Here is a 21,837-nt window from a genome sequence, read left to right as displayed (position 1 = left end):
TAAAAGTAATGTGCACTTCTAAATTCGAGCCTTCCGACAAGAGGCTAACTCCACACTACACCCCAGAAGAGCTAAGAGAAAGGAATGTCAGGGAACGCCCAACTTCCTCCCTTCAAGTGTCGCTTCACTTTTATCATCAAACTCCGGCCAGGAGACGCGCAGGTGGGGGGTGCGGTGCCCCGCCCGAGGCCGGCGGGGTCACGGTACGTTAGTGCCCTTCCCTACCCAACCCTATTGTCTGCCCAAAAGCCCCCGGCATTAGTTCCGCCTGCTGCGGCCCGCTCCTTCCGCCCGGGCCCGCTAGCACCGCCGAGAGAGGGAGGGGGCGCCCCTGGGTCCGCGCCCCGTCAGGCGCCCGGCTACCTACCGCAGCGCCGCTCGCCTCATCACGCTTGGCCGCCGCTGTACGCGTGACCACAGAGCCGGGCCCCACACACCGGTCGGTGGAGAGAAGTTGAAGCAATGGAAAGCGCGAAGAGGAAGAGAGCGCTCCGGCGTCGGACCGGCCCTCACCCGGACCACACCCTTGTACCACGGCCGCGGAATGGGGCTGGGGGCGGGGCTACGCAGTCCGGGAGCGGAGTCTCGCTGTCCAAGGGCGGGGCCTCGTTGCCCGGGGGCGGGGCCACGCTGCGCCTGCAGCCCCACTCATTGGCGAGAAGCTGGAATCCCCCCCCCCCCAGGTTCCCGCTCAATCAGCAGCGCCGGGAGTGTTGCTAACTCCGACACTGGCCTATCACATCTACTGTGGATAAAATGCACCCGGCGGCACCGGAGTATGACGCAGAGGCTAGGTTCAGCCGCGTCCTTGGAGCGTGTCTCCGTTATCCCACTCAGGGCCCCACCCTCTGGAGATGCTGATTTAGTCAGAGGTAGAGTTAGACACGACTTGGCGACTGAACAACATCATCATCATCCTGGTGCAGTATGTCTAAAGGCGACCCAGGTGATGCTAACGTTAGCAAAGGTTGAGAACGCTGCCCTCCGGAGTAAAAAATTGTTCCTTTTCTAATCTCGGTCTGCCCCCTAGCGTTTGACAGTGGGAGATCTTGGCCCGCCCAGAGAGATTCAAGGCCAGAAAGTTAAGACGATGTTACCCTAGGCTGTGATTCTCCAGTTCATTCAACAAAATCTTATACAGCTGTTTGCAGTGTGCAGGACGCTGTAGATTCTGAAGATGCAGCAAAAGAGACAATACTCCCTGCCCTTAGGAGGCTTACCTTATAATCATCAAGCAAGTTAACAAATTGCATCGTTTCAAACGTGATAAAGCGGTCAAAGGACGAAAGAAAAGAAGGAAATGAGAGGAATCTTTCCAAAATATATGCACGTCTTGCATTGTCCTTGAAGATGGTAATTTCCTATAAGGCAGGGTCGGTATTGTATGCTTTTTCTGATACCCCATGCTTACTAAAAATTTGTTAGTTTTAATTAAGCTGGCTTTAAAAAAATCAATTTATGAATTACAGATGGACCATGGTCTTCGGCTTCCTCTTTCCTGTCCACCTAACTTTCCCTGCTTTTATCAGTCCCACATCCAGATGATGGTCAACTCCTGAAATACCACTCTCCTTTGGGCCTGCGGGGATCTCGCCTTTCTTTTTGTTCATATTGTCCATACCTTTCCAGTGATGATTTTGTTTTGCTTTGTGGCAGTTCTACTGAAACAGAGCAGGACCCTATAGGGCCTTACCAGGGACCAATTACCCCCACCCCGACCATGTCCCCTGCCTCTCATTTGTAGAAAAGCTTTAGCCTCATAGCTCTGCCCCAAGTTCCATGGAGCTAATTTAATTGGAGAAGTGAGAAAATACAGAAGCAAAGGAAAACAGTCAAGCAAGACAAGATAATTTAGCCATAAAGCAAAGTCAAGGACTTTTAGTTACTCCTCAAGAGCTATTGGGGCTTCCCAGGTGGTACTAGTGATAAAGAGCCCGCCTGCCAATGCAGGAGACGTAAGAGATGCGGGTTCGATCCCTTGGTTGGGAAGATCCCCTGGAGGAGGGCATGGCAACCCACTCCAGTACTCTTGCCTAGAGAATCCCATGGACAGAGGAGCCTGCCGGGCTACTGTCCATGGGGTCACAGAGAGTCAGACACAACTGAAACAACTTAGCATATAGCACAAGAGTGATAGATAAAATCCTGAGCCATATCATTGATTTGTTTTTTGCAGATACTAAAACCCCCACCTGAATGTTGATTACAAGCACTTAGACCCCAGATCAGTTGGAACCAGAAGGCTGATGATGGTTAACTCCCAAAATACCACCGTTACCTCACTGCCAACCAATCAGAAGAATGTCCACACACTGATAAGGCACCTACAATGTCACCTACAATATGGCCTTTAAAGACCACTTTGGGCACCTTGCAATAAACACTATACTTTCCTTCACCACAACCCAATATCAGTAGATTGGCTTTACCAGGAGTCAGGTGAGCAGACTCAGGTTTGGTTTGGTAACAATACTTCTTTGTACTCTACCATACCTAACATGGTGCGATAAATATTTTATTGAATTACACTTTCTTGTTGGTTTTTACTTGAACTTTTGGTTGAGGCAATAGTAGGTTCAAGGAGAAAAATTAAGTGCAAGAGAATTTTTTAGGTTACATAGATGGTATAATGATAGGTAGGCATAGTTTATAATTTTGTGCAATCAAGTCACTTTCCAGCCAGACACATTCTCATCAGCCTGTAATCAGTGTATTGTTGTTTAGTCGTTCAGTTGTGTCTGACTCTTTGCAACCCCATGGACTGCAGCCCACCAGACTTCTCTGTTCTTGAGATTTCCCAGGCAAGAATAATGGAGTGGGTTGCCATTTCCTTCTCTAGGGGATCTTCCTGACCCAGGGATCAAACCCAAGTCTCCTACATTAGCAAATGGATTTTTTAACCATTGAGCCATCGGTGATTCAGTGTATAAATAGTGTCATTTTGGGCTGGAACAGCTAGACCCAGTGACTTGATGCCATGAAGATGCTTTTTCTCCATCACTTATCTTTGCCTTACTCTTTGCACAGGCTTTGTTCTTTTTTCCCTATATAATGGCGTCCTCCACATGGTCAAAGCAGCTCCTGAATTTTACATTTTATAATCACAGCCACATCCACATGCTTGCAGACTGACCCCAAAAATCTGTAGCCCAAGTACAAAAAGTCCTGAAAGAGGTGGACCCAGGTGGGAGCAGGGCAAGGTCACATGACTGGCCCATCTGACTCACCAGGAATCTGCTCACCCAGGCCCGTGGACACATCACAGTCTTCTCATATGGCCATCTTCATAAGTAGCCATTCAAATGGGGATATGAAACTCTCCTTAGAAAAGGAGTACAGAGCAATCAACCCCATAGATGTCTCACTGCAGATGTTATTTAAAGAACAAAAATATCATCTCATCATTGCTTAGCCCACTTACCTTAGTTTTAACTTCAGAGAACCCCTGTTAAAACCCAGCCAGTCCAGCATTCATCCACATGTCTACAATTCTCTCAATTGGCAGCCTGTGTAAAATTCTTAAAACAGCTCAGCAACCCTGACATCTGTGTGTGTGTGTGTGGCGGCGGGGGGGGGGGGGGGGGTTGTACATTTGGTATATGCCATACCAGATTTTGGGTAGCAAGGATAGAAGGCAAAGTGGTCACAAAACCAGGCCAGGAAATGGGCAACAGTTGTATAGTGGTGAGAATCACTGAAGTAACAGATGTTCTGCCCCACATTTTTGTTTCCTGTTATTCTCCACCTGGGCTTCCCAAGTAGCGCAGTAGTAAAGAACCCATCTGCCAAGCAGGAGATGCGGGTTCAATCCCTGGGTTGGGAAGATCCCTTGAAGGAGGAAATGACCACCCACTGCAGTATTCTTGCCTGGGAAATCCCATGGACAGAGGAGTCTGGCGGGCTACAGTCCGTGGGGTCACAACGAGTCACACACAACGGAGCAACTGGACAGCAGCAGCAGCTCCAACAGAAGTAAAAGCCAGGCTAGGCAATTTCAAAACAGTGGTAGTTTTTATCACTTTTCTTACCTTTCCTGAGCTCCACTTTTACTACTGTTCATCAAATCCAAGTGTTGAAAGGTTTATGTCTTCAGTAATGCTCTTTTCCCTCTAACAGTATCCTCTTGCTTAAAAATGGCAAACATGTAAAACATGACATACTATTAGTGACATGGGATCAGAGGGTCTCTTTAGGCTAGGAAATCTTCATTTCAGAGTGTCATCTTCAATAAAGATGTCTTTCAATAAAATAGAACTTAAAAGGTAAAATTACAATGGGCATCTCTCCTACCCATACCTAATCTTCTATCATTTTTCACCTTGTCATGCCCATCCTCCCACCCATTTCACCCACTTTCTCCAACAAAGTCAGTTCTCTTCCATTCATTTCTCCCTCTGCATCCTATTTATCTCCATTCTCTTGCATGCCAACTTTGCATCATTTTTTCACATCACCTCAACTGCTACCATTCCAGCTGGGAAATAGAGACTCCCTTCAGACCCCAAGGCAGTCCATTCAACTAGGCCAGTGGAGGCACCAACCCTGCCATTCCTCAGCCCAAGGAAAATCAACAAGTACCTCCGATACAATTACAGCTGCACCAGAGGCATAATATAGAGGGAACAAAGCTGTAAACATACTGCACTATCTCTGCAAAAGTTCATGCTTCAGAGTGCTGGCAAGCTTTCAAAACTGCCTTTACAATGAGGATTTGTATATTTTAGAGATACTAAAAATCATGCTGTTTGAATTTACACAACATTTTTTCCAGTATAAATGTGTATCTTGTGCTATTTGGAGATGGGGCCACACAAACACAGGATGGTGCCATTAGTATTAGCTGACTTTATCTTCAGAAACAGTGATGTTATTCTAGCAGTTTATCTTTATGTGTGATCTTTATGGGATTGTTAGCCTGCTTTGGTCTGTTTATATAAGTAACTCATTAGCACATTGCACAGGTCACCACATGTGGCTTGCGTTTGGCCTCATCTGTGGAGATGCAAAAACCATGCCTGGAGAGAGGAGAGATCCCTATTTTACTCCTACAAAGGCTCTTCAATGGGGCCATTTCTTCCTTGACTCCAGTTCCTACTATAACCCACAATTACTCACTCCCTGTGTATTGTTCAGGCTCCTCCATCTCCCTCACCCTGTCCCTAGAAGTCCCACAGAAATTCCCTAAGGAAATACATATATATTTCTGAGGAGATATAGGTATAGATCAAGACATAGATATAAATACATAGATACTGTCAAATATAGCACATGTAGGGACTTCCCTGGTGGTCCTGTGGCTAAGACTGCATGCTCGCGATGCAGGGGGACCAGGTTCCAACCCCAGTCAGGGAACTAGATCCTGCAAGCCACAATTAAGAGTTCACATGCCACAAGGAAGATTGAAGATCCTGCATGCTGCAACTAAGACCTGGTGCAGCCAAATAAATAAATGTTAAAAAAAAAAATAACACAACTAAAACCACCAAATCGATAAAACAGTATTTAGTAAGACTTTGCAGTGCATATAAAAACAGTTCTTAAACTGGGAGCTTCCAAATTCAAAGACTGATATGAAGCTCATGGGAAAGTGAAAAAGAGAAAGTCATTAACATTTACAATCACTGGTTATTACACTGGGGTTATAGATGGTAGTGACTGCTTAGAAGTGATTATTTCATACCACTTTCAGGAAGATGACTTCAGTTTTGTTACAATGACCAGAGGCATTTATAAGAAATAACCTAAGTTAAGTTGTGCTTATGTTCATGGAAAAAAGCTAGACTCAGTTTTGTTTCCATGGCTTCTATGGTTTTGTCTGCTCAGGGAATCCTCAAGTCTAGTCTCCATTTTGTATTTATGTTTAGCAGTTCCCCCTTTTTGGTCCTTATCTCAGCAAGTTAAGAGTGTGACCAACTAGTTTAGCACTGCTCTTAGTGACCACTGTTGATGCAGCCAGGCTGAGGCATCACACATTCATTGTTTGCAATAGTTGAGTCATCAGGACAGAGAGTCATGTAGTTGCTATTACCAACAGCTGCATCGTCACAGACCTGGGAAGTCAGATCACTGAGTTCTTCAAGTTGTCTAATCCTGATGGATATCATTTAGTGTATGAGAGGCTGCCAAAGGCATTTAAAACCCATAACAGCCAAGAATTTTTCAAATTCTCCAGGGCAGAGATTCCCAGGAGCTAAGATTTAACCAACTAAATTCAAATGGGTTGTAACCAACTTCAACCTTTAGCTTTCTGAGTCAATCTATCTATCTAAATTTTTTTTACATAGGCACAACATGATATATTAGCAATCATATATCCTCATGATTACTTAGGACAGGATGAACATGAGGGTATTTTGTATTTTAGCTCAGGAGGTGGTGCTGTAGGTACACTTCCACCTAAGTTAGGCCTCTATATGATGTGAGCAATAAGGCAATTTAATACGAGGCATTTCTATGGAAATAAATGAAAAGGAAGGGTTACTAGTTCAAGCAAATTATAAATTCAGTTTGTTTGGGGATCAGTCAGTTGAGAACATTTCTAGATTTGAATCTGAAGCATCATTAGGGGGTGAAATAAGGATGGCAGTTTCAGTTGGTCGGCTTTCCTGGTTTGCAGACTGTGTTTGATGTCATCAGGTATTCCATTGAATTTTCTTGAGTGGTCCATACAGCAACAAGCATGAAGGCTGTCCTTACGTGATCTATAGTAATGATTTCCCTGAAGCTTACAAGTAAATAACAAAACCTCAAAGACAATTAACAGGACTAGAATCTGATCATGAACACAACATACTTTTCTATACTTACCTGATAGGAGAGATACTATGATAACCATAGTTTTCTACTGAAATAATTTTTTCCATAGTCATTCCATTTTTTTCAAAGATATTTATAGTGAAACTAATTTCTTTATAAAATAAGTCATCTTGGGACTTCTCTGGCTGTCCAGTGATTAAGATTCCATACTTCTGTGCTTCCAGGGGGAACAGGTTTGATCCCTGGTTGGGGAACTAAGATCCCACATGCTGCATGGTTGGGGGGGAAACTTTAAATAGAGTCATCTCATTAAACTTGGATTGATTATTTACATAAATGTAATTCTATGCAGATTCTCAAATATGACATTTCAGTCAAAGCCTTGGTAATATCCAAGGGGCTTTACTGGCTCCAAACTCAACTTTGTTGTTGTTTAGTTGCTAAGTTGTGTCCAACTCTTTTGTAACCCCATGGACTTCAGCCTGCCAGGCTCCTCTGTCCCTGGAATTTCCCAGGCAAAAATACTAGAGTGGGTTGCCATTTCCTTCTCCAGGGACCTTCCTGACCCAGGGATTGAACCTGTGTCTCCTTTGTGGCAGGCAGATTCTTTACTACTGAGCCACCTTTGGTTCTTTAAAATTGTCTGGTAATAAGGAATTTCAGATTAGGCCTTTAAAGTCTCTTTAGGCTAAGAAGCCAAGATAAGGACTTGTCTAATTACATCCTGCTACAAGAACAAATTCTTATTGGCTTTATATAAAGACAATCAGAAAAATCAGAGGTTTTTTTTAAATATTTATTTATTGGCTGTATCGAGTCTTAGTTGCAGCATGTGGGATCTTCACTGGGCCAGATTTGCTCTCTCGTTGTGGTACACAGGCTCCAGAGTGCCCGGAGTAGCTCTGCAGCATGTGGGATCTTAGTTCCCTGACCAGAGATTGAACCCACATCCCTTGCATTGCAAGGCAGATTCTTTAACCACTAGACCACCAGGGAAGTCCCCAAAATAGGAGTATTTTAATAAGAGTTTCTGAATTGTTGAGGGATTAGGTAAAAAGAAAAAGACAAAAGTGTTTCAATTTTTGTTTACAAAAGCATACTTTATCAAATTGCTGTCATGTTATGAATAGCTTAAAAGAGAGGAGCAAAAAGGGTCTTAAATCTAGAAAACAAAACATTAAACAACCAGCAATATTTCAAATGAAGTCATAAAAATTATAATCATCTTAATCAGTTCATTCAGTCTCCTATTTTTAATTTTTGTTTTGCTTCATCTTAGGTTAGTAGCTTAATGAATCAATCAGTTTTCCAGTAGAGTCTTAGAAATTCCTATCCAGTGCAGTGTTATTATCCTAAAGTTATCAGAAACCTGTATTCTAGAGTACTTGGTTAATGTCTTTTCCAAGAATCTCTTTGAAGATGAAGCATTTTTGCTGGTAGCTGATTATAAATACTTTCAGAGAGGAATCAAGAGAAAAACAATAACTATGACTGACAGAAGACTTAAAAACAAGCATGGTTTACAATCTGGTGAGAGGCCACCAAAAAGTGATGCAATTGAGAAGCAAACTATTATTTTATGCATACATTATTATAAAATAATAACTAGAATTTTGACTGATCACATTATACCAGGACATATCAGATTTTTTGGAATTTTATATAATTTCTAGAACACATATTAATAATATATACTATGTAAATATAATCTAAGAAGGACAAACATTACTTTTTATTTGACAATGTTTCCTATGGAAGTTATATCAAGTAAGCCTAAATAAACTGAGATTTCTCTTTCATAAAAAGAAAGAGCAAATCTTTTGCAATCTTCTAAGGGCCCTCCGGAAAATCCCAAAGTTAGTTTGCAGTCAAAAAGATTTCACTCAGATTTTGATTTGGGGAAGTTTGTTAAAAATGTCAAAAGATTAGAAATAGTTTATCAAATAGAAGCATAAGTCACTATGAAATAATACTTAGTTATCCATTCACCAAAGTGACAACTGAAAGATTTCAAAGGCAAATATACAAAGTTAAGTAGCTGTAAAAAACAAAAACAAAACAAACAAAAAAAAACCTTAGCTTTTAAAACTGAAAAGACTCTGTTTTCCTAATTAATCAAAGATCTGACAAAGACAATTTGGAATACAGGAAATATTTCCCATGACAGAGAACCCTTGTTTCCTAGGCAGGTTACATTAAAGGTAAAGAAAAACCTTTTATAATATTTTATTTAAAACAGACCAATAATCTAAGAAATTTTGTGATTTTAACAGAAAGAAAATTAAACTCTAGTTTTTTATTTTAAAAATCTCTGTATAAATCTATTCAATTTAGCCAGCTGTAACCTCACAACATAAAATTTCTTTTCCACAAACCTTTTGCATCTTTCTATATCCATTTAGGTTTTATCTTCTTCTTTTTCCTTTTTTATTCTGAAAAAATAGTTTATTTTAGACATTACTCTTTCTCCTTAACAAAACTATATCCTATATTCCTCACATACTCCTCAAATGAAAATACATCCCACTATAGATCAACTATACTTCAGTTTTTTAAATTTCAGGTTCAGGCCTCATAATAAAGGTTACTTTGATGCTTCATACTCCTAGAATCAACAAAATCTTCACTATCATATTGATTTCTTCCAATCAATGTGAGAGAGAGCAATGTCAGTTTTCCTTTCTTTGAATCAAAGTAAAAAAATGCATGGGCAGAATAGTTTAACAAATAATGTTCATGTGCTGTTGGCTGTCAAAGAGTTAGAGGGAAAGAAAAAACCAGCCACCAGCTCCTCTTCCCTGCAACACACTAAGCCACCAGCTCAGGTAGTTTTGTGTCCTATTCACTTGTGCAGTAACCATTGCTTGTATCCATGCCATGCAAACGCGGTCTATTATTTTCAGGATGTAGGACACACCTCTACATCCTTAGCAAGGAAATGGAAGAGCCAGTCTCATAATGAATGAGCAATTTTGCACTTGGAAGGGACTTATATACTCGAGTTTAGATAATGAGTTTAATTTCCTTATGCCAGATATTCAGGGGTTTTATGGGCAATGGATAGAAGCTGTGTTGACAGAATTAAAGGCTATGTGACTGTGACAAAATTCAGAATATCTCAATTCTACTGTGTTTTGGAATTTGAAGGGAGAAGAAAAGTATATAGAAAAAATATGCAAACACTTACTGAAAACTGTTTGCTCTTTTTTTTTTATTCAAATATTTTATGGAATTGTTTTTATGAGGAAATGGAATAAACCTGTACTGATTTTTTAAATCTGATTTTCTTCCCTTACTTTGTTTTTTTTTTTTTTTTTATGTGAACAGAAGTTTTTATTTTTATATCATAATCCAATTCTGATCTTTTCCATTGATCAAATCTGAAAAAACTTACATTTTAGCTGTATTACATTTACAAAAACATTCTTCCACATTACATTAGCACATTCCTCATGCTTTTATTCCAGTGTTCAGAAATTTAATGAATAAAATCATGTTACTGGGTCACTTTTAATTACCTTCTTCAAATACGTCTAAAGTCTAAATAGTCTAAAGGCTAAATTAAAAAATATTGATCTGCAGTAATCTCCGAAGGCTCCGCCAAATTATTCCAAGGTCAGTATAAGCTGATATTTTCCATCATACAAAGTTCATGGTAGGCAAACCTGCTCACCCTGTTCTACTGAGCCAAGCTGGGCAGAGTTCTTCCTTAAAACTCTTCTTCTGCCTGTTTGCTGCGGGAATGCTTGAGCTGCTGGAGCCGCTCGATGGTTTCAGAGGTTGTACGTTCTCCGTGCACCTTATTGTCTCTGGTGCGGATATTGACAGTACCGCTGGTTTTCTCTTTTTCACCAACAACTAGGATGAAGTTATATTGTGCTAACTGTGCATTTCTGATCTTCTTGTTTAATGTACAGCCTGGATCCAGATCAATGTCCACCATGAATTTAGCATCGTGGAATTGTTGCCGTACCTTTTGGGCATATTCATCACACGTTGGTCCCACTGGAACTACCATTACCTGACGAGGGGACAGCCAAAAGGGCCATTTGCCCCCATAGTTTTCAGTGAGGATAGCAATCATTCTTTCCACTGACCCCAAGATGGCTCTATGGATAATGACTGGCCTTTTCTTATCATCCCCATCATGGCTTACAAAAGTAAGATTAAATCTAATGGGCAACTGAAAATCCAGCTGTACTGTTGCACACTGGTGGTACCGCCCAATAGCGTCTTTAATCTGAATGTCAATCTTTGGACCATAGAAAGCTCCATCTCCGGGATTTAATTCCCATTTTTCACCAAACTCATTCAGACTGTTCTCAAGTTGTTTCTCAGCTTGATTCCATACTTCAATATCTCCAAGGAATTTTTCTGGGCGAGTAGACAGGTTCAGTTTAAAAGAAAATCCAAATATGCTATATACTGTGCGCAGAAAATCCAAACAACCTTTTATTTCATCCTCAATCTGCTCAATGGCACAGAATATATGGGCATCATCTTGCTGGAACCTTCGGACCCGAGTGAGTCCTGTGAGTGCTCCTGACAGCTCATTCCTATGAAGCACCCCAAAATCAGCAACTCGCAGAGGCAACTCTCGCCAGGATCTTGGCCGATGATCAAACATGAGGCAGTGTCCTGGGCAGTTCATGGGTTTCAGAGCAAACAGCTCCTTTTCCACTTCAAAGGAGAACATGTTCTCGCTGTAGTGCTGCCAGTGGCCCGAGGTCACCCAGAGCCGGCTGTTATAGATGTTCGGGGTGACCACCTCCTGGAATCCTCGTTTCCTGTATTCACTCCTGATGAATTCAATAAGTGTGTTATAAATGTAGGCTCCCTTGGGCAGGAAAAAGCAACTCCCAGGGCTGAGTTCATGGAAGAAGTAGAGTTCTTGGTCCCTTCCAATTTTCCTATGATCTCGGTTTTTAGCCTCCTCTTGGAACTTCTCCCATTCTTTCAGCATCTTAGGATCTGGAAATGAAATGCCATAAATTCTCTGTAGAGTCTCCATATCTGACTTGCCTTCCCAGTAGGTGGAGGAATTTTTGTGTATTTTCAAAGTCTTGATTTTGCCAGTGTGTCTGACATGAGGACCCCGGCAAAGATCTATCAAGGGACCACACCTATAGACTGTGGTAGTTGGAGTATTCACTTTTTCATTCAAAATCCTGCATTTGAACTTGTTGTACTTAAACATTTCCAGTAAAGTTTCCTTCTTAACTTCTAATCTTTCAAAAGCTTGCTTTTCTTTAATGATTTTCTTACATAAAGTCTCCAAAGAAGAGAAATCATTGCTGGACACACCCCCTTCTTCAAGGTACATGTCATAATAGAATCCATTTTCTATTGGTGGTCCATAACACAAACATCCACCATAGACTCTTTCCATGGCTTCACCCATTATGTGAGCACTTGAGTGCCAATACACTGCTTGAGCTTCCTCATCCTCAAACTTGAGCAGCTCCAAGGTGCAATCTTCCTCCAGAGGACGGTCTAGGTCCCAGACGGCTTTATTCACCTTAGCAATGACAGTGTTGTCGGCCAGGCCTTGACTAATTCCACAAGCAATTTGATATGGTGTAGTTTTCCAGGATTCTGCATCCACCTGTTTACCATCAGGCAGGGTGACTTTAATGGGCTTACTATCTTTTTCTGCCTTTTCTGCCAGAATGGAATCGTGTTCTGCTTTTAGTTTATTGTACATCTCAAGACGTGTGTTAATATATTCAGGCCAAGGATTCAACTCTGCTCGACCTCCATCCCCCGATCCTTCTTTATTCTTCTTCTTGCTTCCTTCCTTTTGTTTCTCTTCACCAGCACCTACCGGCTTCTCCTCGTCTCCCATTTTCGCTGAAAGGCTACTGGCCTGCTCCTCGGACATCCGCAAACCACCAAGAGAAAACTAAATCCCAGATTGACGGCCAAGAGGAAAGGACAGCTGTCTCCAAGCAGGCGCCGAGGAGCACTCTTCCCTTACTTTGTATACAAAGTTGTTTTCCTTCATTCTTCATTGTTTGTTGTAGCTCTAATTTTACATATTGTTTATAAATTTTAACTATGAGTAATCTTTAACTTCCCAGGGAAAATTAGGAAGCAGGCAGTAGTGAGCTATTTATCACATATTTAGCATCTCATAGTAAAATAGCAAATTTATAAAAACATAATTATGTAAATTTGTATTTTTAGAAATATGCTTTTCATAGTACAATTTTAATGTGGTTTTAATGTGACAAAAGACATATTTATTAATAGACTCAAATATCCTTTGTCTCTGTAAAAATTAAGAAAAGGAAATAAATTTAAATTTATGTTCAGTGATCAATGTCTTAGTATACTATCTTATTTGGAAATGAACTAGATATAAATATTAATTATTTAGTTTAGCTTAGTGTAAACTTTTATCTTATTTACATTTATTTAAATTACTTGTTTTTAACAATTATGCTTAGATTAGACATCAAACAGCTAGCCATCATGTTAAGTTATTTTGTAACATAAAGATAGCATGAATAGCCAGGACATGGAAGCAACCTAGATGCCCATCAGCAGATGAATGGATAAGGAAGCTGTGGTACATATACACCATGGAATATTACTCAGCCATTAAAAAGAATTCATTTGAACCAGTCCTAATGAGATGGATGAAGCTGGAGCCCCTTATACAGAGTGAAGTAAGCCAGAAAGATAAAGAACATTACAGCATACTGACACATGTATATGGAATTTAGAAAGGTGATAACGATAACCCTATATGCAGAACAGAAAAAGAGACACAGAAATACAGAACAGACTTTTGAACTTTGTGGGAGAATGTGAGGGTGGGATATTTCAAAAGAACAGCATGTATACTATCTATGGTGAAACAGATCACCAGCCCAGGTGGGATGCACGAGACAAGTGCTCCGGCCTAGTGCACTGGGAAGACCCAGAGGAATCGGGTGGAGAGGGAGGTGGGAGGGGGGATCGGGATTGGGAATACATGTAAATCTATGGCTGATTCATATCAATGTATGACAAAACCCACTGGAAAAAAAATAATAATAATAAATAAATAAATAAATAAAAATAATAAAATAAAAAAAAAGATAGCATGAGCTTATTTGACAAGCAAACATTTAATAATAACAATTCCAAAAATATGCTTGTTTTTATTAAACCAACAAACTTAAACTAGCTTTTTTTCATCGAGGATTTTTCTGATCATGTGAACTTGAAAACAATTGGGTTAGAGTTTCTATTTCTGAAAAGTTTTAGGAATACTTAATTTATATAAGCACTTATTTCTCTTTATGCCAACTAAATAGAATTCTTTTAAAAATATCATATATACATGGGAATTCCCTGGTGGTTCAGTGATTAGAACTTGGCACTTTCACTGCTTAGGGCCCAGGTTCAATCCCTGGTCAGGGAACTAAGATCCCATTAGTCAAGTGGTACCACCAAAAAAAATCATAAATACATAATACACATACATATATGGATATACCTAAACAAGTAGGCAGATACAGAGATATTACAGTTTTCATTTTTAAATTTTAGCTATGTCTCAAGTATAATAATACAAAATGCAAAAGAATCTGAATCCAAATTGTATTTCTTGCCAACAGACTAAATAATTAAGGTTACCTGTTCAGATGGCCAAAGTTTTTTTTAACTATAGACTGTGTGTGTGTGTGTGTGTGTGTGTGTGTGTGTGTGTGTGTGCATGCACATTATAAAAATTCTTTAAGAAAAGCTATTTTTGGAGTCAGCTGGTCTCTTAGAAACTTCTGCATACCAATCAAAGAGTATTTTCCATTGTCTCTGAGAAGTTTGTAATCCTCTTTTCAAGGGCACCCCTTAAAGTAGACTATATTATCTAAGTTAGAGTTTCCCCAAAGTGGCCACGATAATTCCAAATTATTCTTTGTAAAGTTCACTCATTTTGCCAGAAAGGCACAAGATTATGGCCCATGGTGGTTATACATACAAGAAGCAGGAGTCTTTAAGATAAAGAGGAGAATGAGATTTAGACGAGATAGAATCTATCTCTGCCTTTAGACAACCTGAAACAATCCATGAGGTGCTAGTAATCCTACTGCTGCCTAAATTCCAGGGAATCACAGGTTTTCTCCCCTTACAGACAGGAGGGGGACTTACCAAGAAGCTAGAACAAACAGAACACAGGTATGCATGATAAAGTTGGCGAGTTCAACACACAAAGAAAGCAGCAAGGTCGGTGAGAACGCACTGACTCCTTGGGTCCTGTGGGGACCAGCAGGTGGTTGCTCACTGGCTTCAGAGTTGTTGAAAGTCTTATTTGGATCCCACTTCTGATGCCAGGAAACTGTCAAAAATCCAGAAATAACACAATTAAGATTCCCTGGTGGCTCTGTGGTAAAGAATCCACCTGCCAATGCAGGAGATGTGGGTTTGATCCCTGGGTCAGGAAGATTCCCTGGAGGAGAAAATAGCTACCCACTCCTATTCTTGCCTGGAAAATTCCATGGACAGAGGAGCCTGGAGGGCTACAGTCACGGGGTGACAAAGAGTCAGACATGACTGAGCACACATGTACACATGTAACATAATTAAAACCACCAAATCAACAAATAGTATTTAATAAGAGTTTGTTGTGCACATAAAAACAGTTCGGGGGCTTCCCTGGTGGCTCAGTTGTAAAAAAAAGAAAAAAAAATCCGCTTGCCAATACAGGGGACACAGGTTCAATCCCTGATCCAGACAGATTCCACATGCTGTGGAGCAACTAAGCCCATGCTCGACAACTGTGGAGCCTGTGCCCTAGAGCCCACTTGCTGCAAATACTGAAGCGTGTGTGCCCTAGAGCCCGTGCTCTACAACAACAGAAACCACCACAATGAGAAGCCCACACACCGCAACTAGAGAGTAGCCCCCACTTCCCGCAACTAGAGAAAAGCCTGCACAGCAACAAAGGCCCAGCACGGCCAAAAATAAATCAATAATTTTTAAAAATAAAATAAAAAGTTTGGGACTGGGGGCTTCTAAATTCAAAGATGGATACAAAGCTTGGGGGCATTAAATTACAGCAGGGCTTATAAAGTGAAAATGAGAAAGTTATTAACGCTTAAATGACTGGTTATTACAATGGGGGGGTCAAGGTGGCAGGGGATTGGTTAAAAGTGATTACCTCATACCATTTTAAAGACAATAACTCAAGTTTCTTTTATGATTGTCACAGGCATTTACAAGAAATGATCTAGGTTAAGTTTCACTTGTTTTCATGAAATAAGCTAGATTTAAGTTGAGCTTACTGGCTTAAATGGTTTTGTCTGCTCAGGGAATTCTCAAATCCAGCCTCCATTTTGTATATAATTTTAACCACACGCACATGCACATGCACACACACACATACTAAGAGCAATCGGCATTAATAGACTGAAATAAATGTCTTGGACCAAGTCTGCCAGAATATGGGTTTGCTCATAAAGGGCACATTCATGGCCCCTGGAGGTACTGCAGTCTAGTGTTGGGAAACTAGAGAAACAGTGTCACTCTCTGGAAGCCCAAATTGAATACTTCAGAGATTGGAGTTGCTCCAAGTCTAACTGAAGTCTGTGGTTTCCAGCCTGGGACTACAAGGGTTGAGAAACACTCTGAGTGAGGGATTGGGTGACAGGGAATCAGAGAGGAGTTCACTGTTGAAGAGACATGCTCATCAATCATTCCTGGACCAAGAAACCCACAGAAACCAAGCTGCTTTTGGCGCTGCCTCCTCCTGCCTGCAGTGAACCTGCAGATGCTCTGCATTCCAGCACCGCCAGCCCACACCACAGAGAACTAACGTCAGCCAGATCCAGTCTTCACCAGTTCCTGAGCTTCCCCCTCCCTCGTGCTGACGCCACCATGATCACGTCTCCTCCCCATGTGCCTCCCTTCTTCCTCCTTCGTCACCAGAGACACACATAGAGAGTCAATGACATTTGAAGGACTAAGAATACAGAGATGAAAAAAGCACAGTCCTGCACAAGAAAATGCATACAGCCTAAAAGAGAGAGAACCGGAAACAAATCAATATAATATGACATTAACTCTAATGGAGGAATATGCAAAATACTCCTGGTACAGCAAGAGTGAATTGTTCCTGGGCAATGTGATGTAGGCAGTATTTTCTTCACCCACTATATTTGTTCCGTATTGCTGCTGTAACAAATTACCACAAACTATGTGAGTTAAAATAACACAAATTGATTATCTTACAGTTCTGGATGTCAGATGTCTGACACAGGACTCAGTGGACAAGCTGTTGGCAGGGTTGTTTTCCTTCCTGGAGATTCTAGGAGAGAATTCATTTCAGAATCCCCTGCAGTCCAATTCTGCAGATGGTTTTTAGTTGGCCAAGAGGCTCTTATAGTCTCAGTCAGAGAAAGTAAAGATAATGAAAAGGAGGAATTTTTCTGATGAATTCTATCTTGCTGCTGCTGCTGCTAAGTCACTTCAGTCATGTCCAACTCTTTGCAACCCCATGGACTGTAGCCCACCAGGCTCCTCTGTCTATGGGATTCTCCAGGCAAGAATACTGGAGTGGGTCACCATGCCCTCCTCCAGGGGATCTTCCCAACCCAGGAATCGAACCCACATTTCCTGCATTGCAGGTGGGTTCTTTACTGATGAACCACCAAGGAAGCATATTCTATCTTAAGTTCCTTAAAAGTAATCAATAGAGCCAATATTAATTTAATCAATTTATTAAGCACCTACTATATGCCAGGTGTTTTGCTGGGTGCTGAGGCTATGACAATCAAACAGAGAGAGTTCCTGACCTCCAGGAATCCACCACCCAAAGACAAAAAGTAGAAATGTTATCAAATACACTGTGACAAGTGCTCCAATGAATACTGTGCCATAAGATCTCAGAGGAAGCACTATAAATAATGCATTCTGCTGGGAGGGAGAGTTGGAGGAGTCTTGGTGAGGACATAGGCTAGTGGCCTGTAGAATCACAAGAAGAGGTGACATTTGAGAGTTCTTCCCTTAGGCAAAAAGAGACTAAACTATCCAAATTGAATTTTCCAGTTTCATAAATAAACTTGATAAAGAGGTTAAGAATGTTTTCCAAGGAGTTAAATGGGAATGTTTGTTGTTTTTCTGTCTCACATTATCACACATACCTGGCTAATTAAAATACGTCATTTGAATTAAAGGTACCCACGGAGGGTGGCCAGGTATCAATGTTATCAGTGTACCCACAGCCCAGCTGCTCATTTCCCAACAATGAGTTCCCTGAGTGACCTAGCAGTGTCACCATCACGACCGACCATATGTTGGAGGCAACCAGGGCTCTGTGGAAGTGAGTTGCACAAGCAAGATAACCCTTTCGCTGCATTCTCAGAGGACTTAGTCCCACACCCAGGGAGAAGTAATGTGCCTGTCTCAGTCAGGATGGTTCTGAGCTGAGCCCCAGATTGCTGAGGGAGATTCACGGCTTGCTAACATGGACTTTGTCCCTGGGTGGACAAATCTCCAAGCCATCTCCTCCATGTGTCATGTTTGCTCAAGTCAAGATGCATCTATCAAGTGCCTACTCTATGAGAGAAATCCGGCCTGATGATAGAGCCACAAGACTGAAGACAACAGTCCGTGCTGCAGAGGAGCTCATATCTGGCTTCCTGACTCATCCCACAGATGAGGAAACTGAAACTGAACTTTCTGGTTTCTTTCTCTGGTCTGCTCATGCTGTATTCCCTTTACTGAGTACCTTACTCCCTTCCTGTATTCACAGAGCCCAACTGAAGTTCTACTTCTTCTAAGAGGATTTCCTGACTCTGTAATCATTTACTTTCTCTACATTTCTATTTCACTAAGTCTGTATCTGGCAACTTATTATACTTTTCTCTGTATTATTTCTTTAATTATGTAAAGTGTCCATCGTGGTACTCCAATGATACTGCAAGCTTCTAGAAGGCAGGAGTCATCTTTTAAATTTCAAACCTGGGCACATAGTTAACTCTCAACATCTAGTCAAGATTTAACTGATTGAATGATGGAAACCAGCTCTCGAGCAGTAATAGGAGAAGAGGAATGGTAAGCAATGTTCCCACCTTTTAAAGGCTGGTTTGGTCCTAATACAGCCTTAAAAAACCAGCTGCACTGGGCTTAAAGAACCTTCCACAAGAGCATAACATAAAAATGAAGGGGTCCACATTACAGGCCATATTCACAATTTCTCCAATTAGAGATTGGGTCCACTGCAGTAGAAAAAAAAAAAAAGATGATTTATTACAGCCATGTGCACGCATGCTAAGTCACTTTAGTTGTGTACAACTCTGTGCGACCCCATGGACTGTAGCCCACCAGGCTCCTCTGTACATGGGATTCTCCAGGCAAGGATACTGGAATGGGTTGCCATGTTCTACTCTAGGGGATCTTCCCAACCCAGGGATCAAACCTGTGTCTCTTCTGTCTCCTGCATTGGCAGGCAGGTTCCTTCCCACTAGGGCCACCTGGGAAAGTGAAAGTGACTCAGTCGTGTCCGGCTCTTTGCGACCCCATGGACTAAACAGTCCATGGAATTCTCTAGGCCAGAATACTAGAGTGGGTAGCCTTTCCCCTCTCCAAGGTATCTTCCCAACCTAGGGATTGAACCCAGGTCTCCCTCATTGCAGGTGTATTCTTTACCAGCTGAGCCACAAGGGAAGTCCAAGAATGCTGGATTGGGTAGCCTATTCCTTCTCCAGAAGATCTTCCCGACTCAGGAATTGAACCAGGGTCTCCTGCAGTGCAGGCGGATTCTTTACCAACTGAGCTATCAGGGAAGCCAACAATGTAAATGTCAACCTCAAAAGTTAGCCTCCCCAGAATCCTAAATTTAATTTAACCAATTTATTATCCATGCATTAACCTAAACCTTTTGAGACTTTTTTTTGGCCAACAGCCTTGTAGGATTTCAGTTCCCCAACCAGGGACTCAATTGGGCCCTCCTCAATGAGAGAGAGGATCCTAACCATTGGACCACCAGGGAATTCCCCACTTTGAGACACTTTTAAATTAAAAATAACTTTTTTCTTATTGGCATAAAGGACTGTTTTTTCCTCCCTCTCCCAGCCCTATTCCTAGGGTCTGGCACCTCCTAGGAAAGCCCAATTAACAGAAATAGGTATTTAGTAGGGAAAGAGACAGCAACTCTTTGCAGCATTACAATGCCTGAAAGGACATGAAGGTTGGCAGTGGGAAAGGTCTGACTTTTCATAACCATGGTTAATGGACTCTTTATTTTCTTTCCTTTTCTACCTACTTGTAGGATTCAAGCCCAAGGAAATTTAATCCTTTTCTGACCCCTGGCCTGTCTCATCCAGGAACTGGATGACGAACACCTTGCTGATGGCTATGGAGTGGAAGATGAATGAAGGGCTGGGTTTTCCCCACAGGCTGGAAAAAAGGCAAGTCCGGTACTTTCTTCTGAAGTGGTTTGCCATTCCCTTTTCCAATGGACCACATTCTGTCAGACCTCTCCACCATGACCCGTCCGTCTTGGGTGGCCCCACACAGCATGGCTTAGTTTCACTGAGTTAGTATGAAAAGGCAAAATGATAGGATACTGAAAGAGGAACTCCACAGGTCAGTAGGTGCCCAATATGCTACTGGAGATGAGTGGAGAAATAACTCCAGAAAGAATGAAGGGATGGAGCCAAAGCAAAAACAATACCCAGTTGTGGATGTGACTGGTGATAGAAGCAAGGTCCAATGCTGTAAAGAGCAATATTGCATAGGAACCTGGAATGTTAGGTCCATGAATCAAGGCAAATTGGAAGTGGTCAAACAGGAGATGGCAAGAGTGACCATCGACATTCTAGGAATCAGCAAACTAAAGTGGACTGGAATGGGTGAAATTAACTCAGATGACCATTATATCCACTACTGTGGGCAGGAATCCCTTAGAAGAAATGGAGTAGCCATCATGGTCAAGAAAAGAGTCCGAAATGCAGTACTTGGATGCAATCTCAAAAATGACAGAATGATCTCTGTTCGTTTCCAAGGCAAACCATTAAATATCATGGTAATGCAAGCCTATGCCCCGACCAGTAACACTAAAGAAGCTGAAATTGAAGGGTTCTATGAAGACCTACAAGATCTTTTAGAACTAACACCTAAAAAAGATGTCCTTTTCATTATAGGGGACTGGAATGCAAAAGTAGGAAGTCAAGAAACACCTGGAGGAACAGGCAAATTTAGCCTTGGAGTACAGAATGAAGCAGGGCAAAGGTTAATAGAGTTCTGCCAAGTGAACACACTGGTCATAGCAAACACCCTCTTCCAACAACACAAGAGAAGACTACCTGTGGACATCACCAGATGGTCAACACTGAAATCAGATTGATTATATTCTTTGCAGCCAAAGATGGAGAAGCTCTATACAGTCAGCAAAAACAAGACCAGGAGCTGACTGTGGCTCAGATCATGAACTCCTTATTGCCAAGTTCACACTTAAATTGAAGAAAGTAGGGAAAACCACTAGACCATTCAGGTATGACCTAAATCAAATCCCTTATGACTATACAGTGGAAGTGAGAAATAGATTTAAGGGACTAGATCTGATAGACAGAGTGCCTGATGAACTATGGACAGAGGTTCGTGACATTGTACAGGAGACAGGGATCAAGACCATCCCCATGGAAAAGAAATGCAAAAAAGCAAAATGGCTGTCTGAGGAGGCCTTACAAATAGCTGTGAAAAGAAGAGAAGTGAAAAGCAAAGGAGAAAAAGAAAGATATTCCCACATGAATGCAGAGTTCCAGAGAACAGCAAGGAGAGATACGAAAGCCTTCCTCAGGGATCAATGCAAAGAAATAGGGGAAAACAACAGAATGGGAAAGACTAGAGATCTCTTCAAGAAAATTAGAGATACCAAGGGAACATTTCATGCAAAGATGGGTTTGATAAAGGACAGAAATGGTATGGACCTAACAGAAGCAGAAGATATTAAGAAGAGATGGCAAGAATACACAGAAGAACTGTACAAAAAAGATCTTCATGACCCAGATAATCACGATGGTGTGATCACTCACCTAGAGACAGACATCCTGGAATATGAAGTCAAGTGGGCCTTAGAAAGCATCACTACAA

At 41.4% G+C, this 21,837-nt stretch overlaps 2 protein-coding genes, 1 long non-coding RNA gene and 1 other non-coding gene across 4 annotated transcripts in view; 1 reads left to right on the top strand and 3 right to left on the bottom strand.

Moving 5' to 3' along the window:
* ACOT9 (acyl-CoA thioesterase 9) overlaps positions 1-561 on the bottom strand; it is a 29,150-nt gene extending 28,589 nt beyond the window's left edge. Inside the window, exon 1 of the mRNA XM_061137454.1 lies at positions 368-561. Within this exon, the coding sequence (XP_060993437.1) occupies positions 368-387 (20 nt within the window). The 5' untranslated portion in view covers positions 388-561. The remainder of the gene's footprint in view (positions 1-367) is intronic.
* A 3,466-nt stretch (positions 562-4,027) lies between these two features.
* Positions 4,028-21,837, bottom strand: part of LOC133052398 (uncharacterized) — a 41,684-nt gene continuing 23,874 nt past the window's right edge. The window contains exons 2-3 of the long non-coding RNA XR_009692043.1: positions 14,896-15,082; positions 4,028-4,126 (exon numbers count right to left, since the gene is read on the bottom strand). This is a non-coding gene — a long non-coding RNA (uncharacterized LOC133052398). The remainder of the gene's footprint in view (positions 4,127-14,895; positions 15,083-21,837) is intronic.
* LOC133051578 (threonine--tRNA ligase 1, cytoplasmic) lies at positions 10,053-12,732 on the bottom strand. Its single transcript, XM_061136115.1, has one exon. It carries the CDS (start codon positions 12,635-12,637, stop codon positions 10,466-10,468), a length of 2,172 nt encoding a protein of 723 aa, XP_060992098.1. The 5' UTR covers positions 12,638-12,732; the 3' UTR covers positions 10,053-10,465.
* TRNAE-UUC (transfer RNA glutamic acid (anticodon UUC)) lies at positions 14,095-14,167 on the top strand. The gene has a single exon. It is a non-coding gene; the product is annotated as a tRNA-Glu (tRNA).

This window comes from Dama dama, chromosome X (genome assembly GCF_033118175.1).
Source record: "Dama dama isolate Ldn47 chromosome X, ASM3311817v1, whole genome shotgun sequence".
NCBI lineage: Eukaryota > Metazoa > Chordata > Mammalia > Artiodactyla > Cervidae > Dama > Dama dama.
The sequence above is the reverse complement of the archived record's forward strand: the minus strand, read 5'-3'. Positions and strand labels throughout refer to the sequence as shown.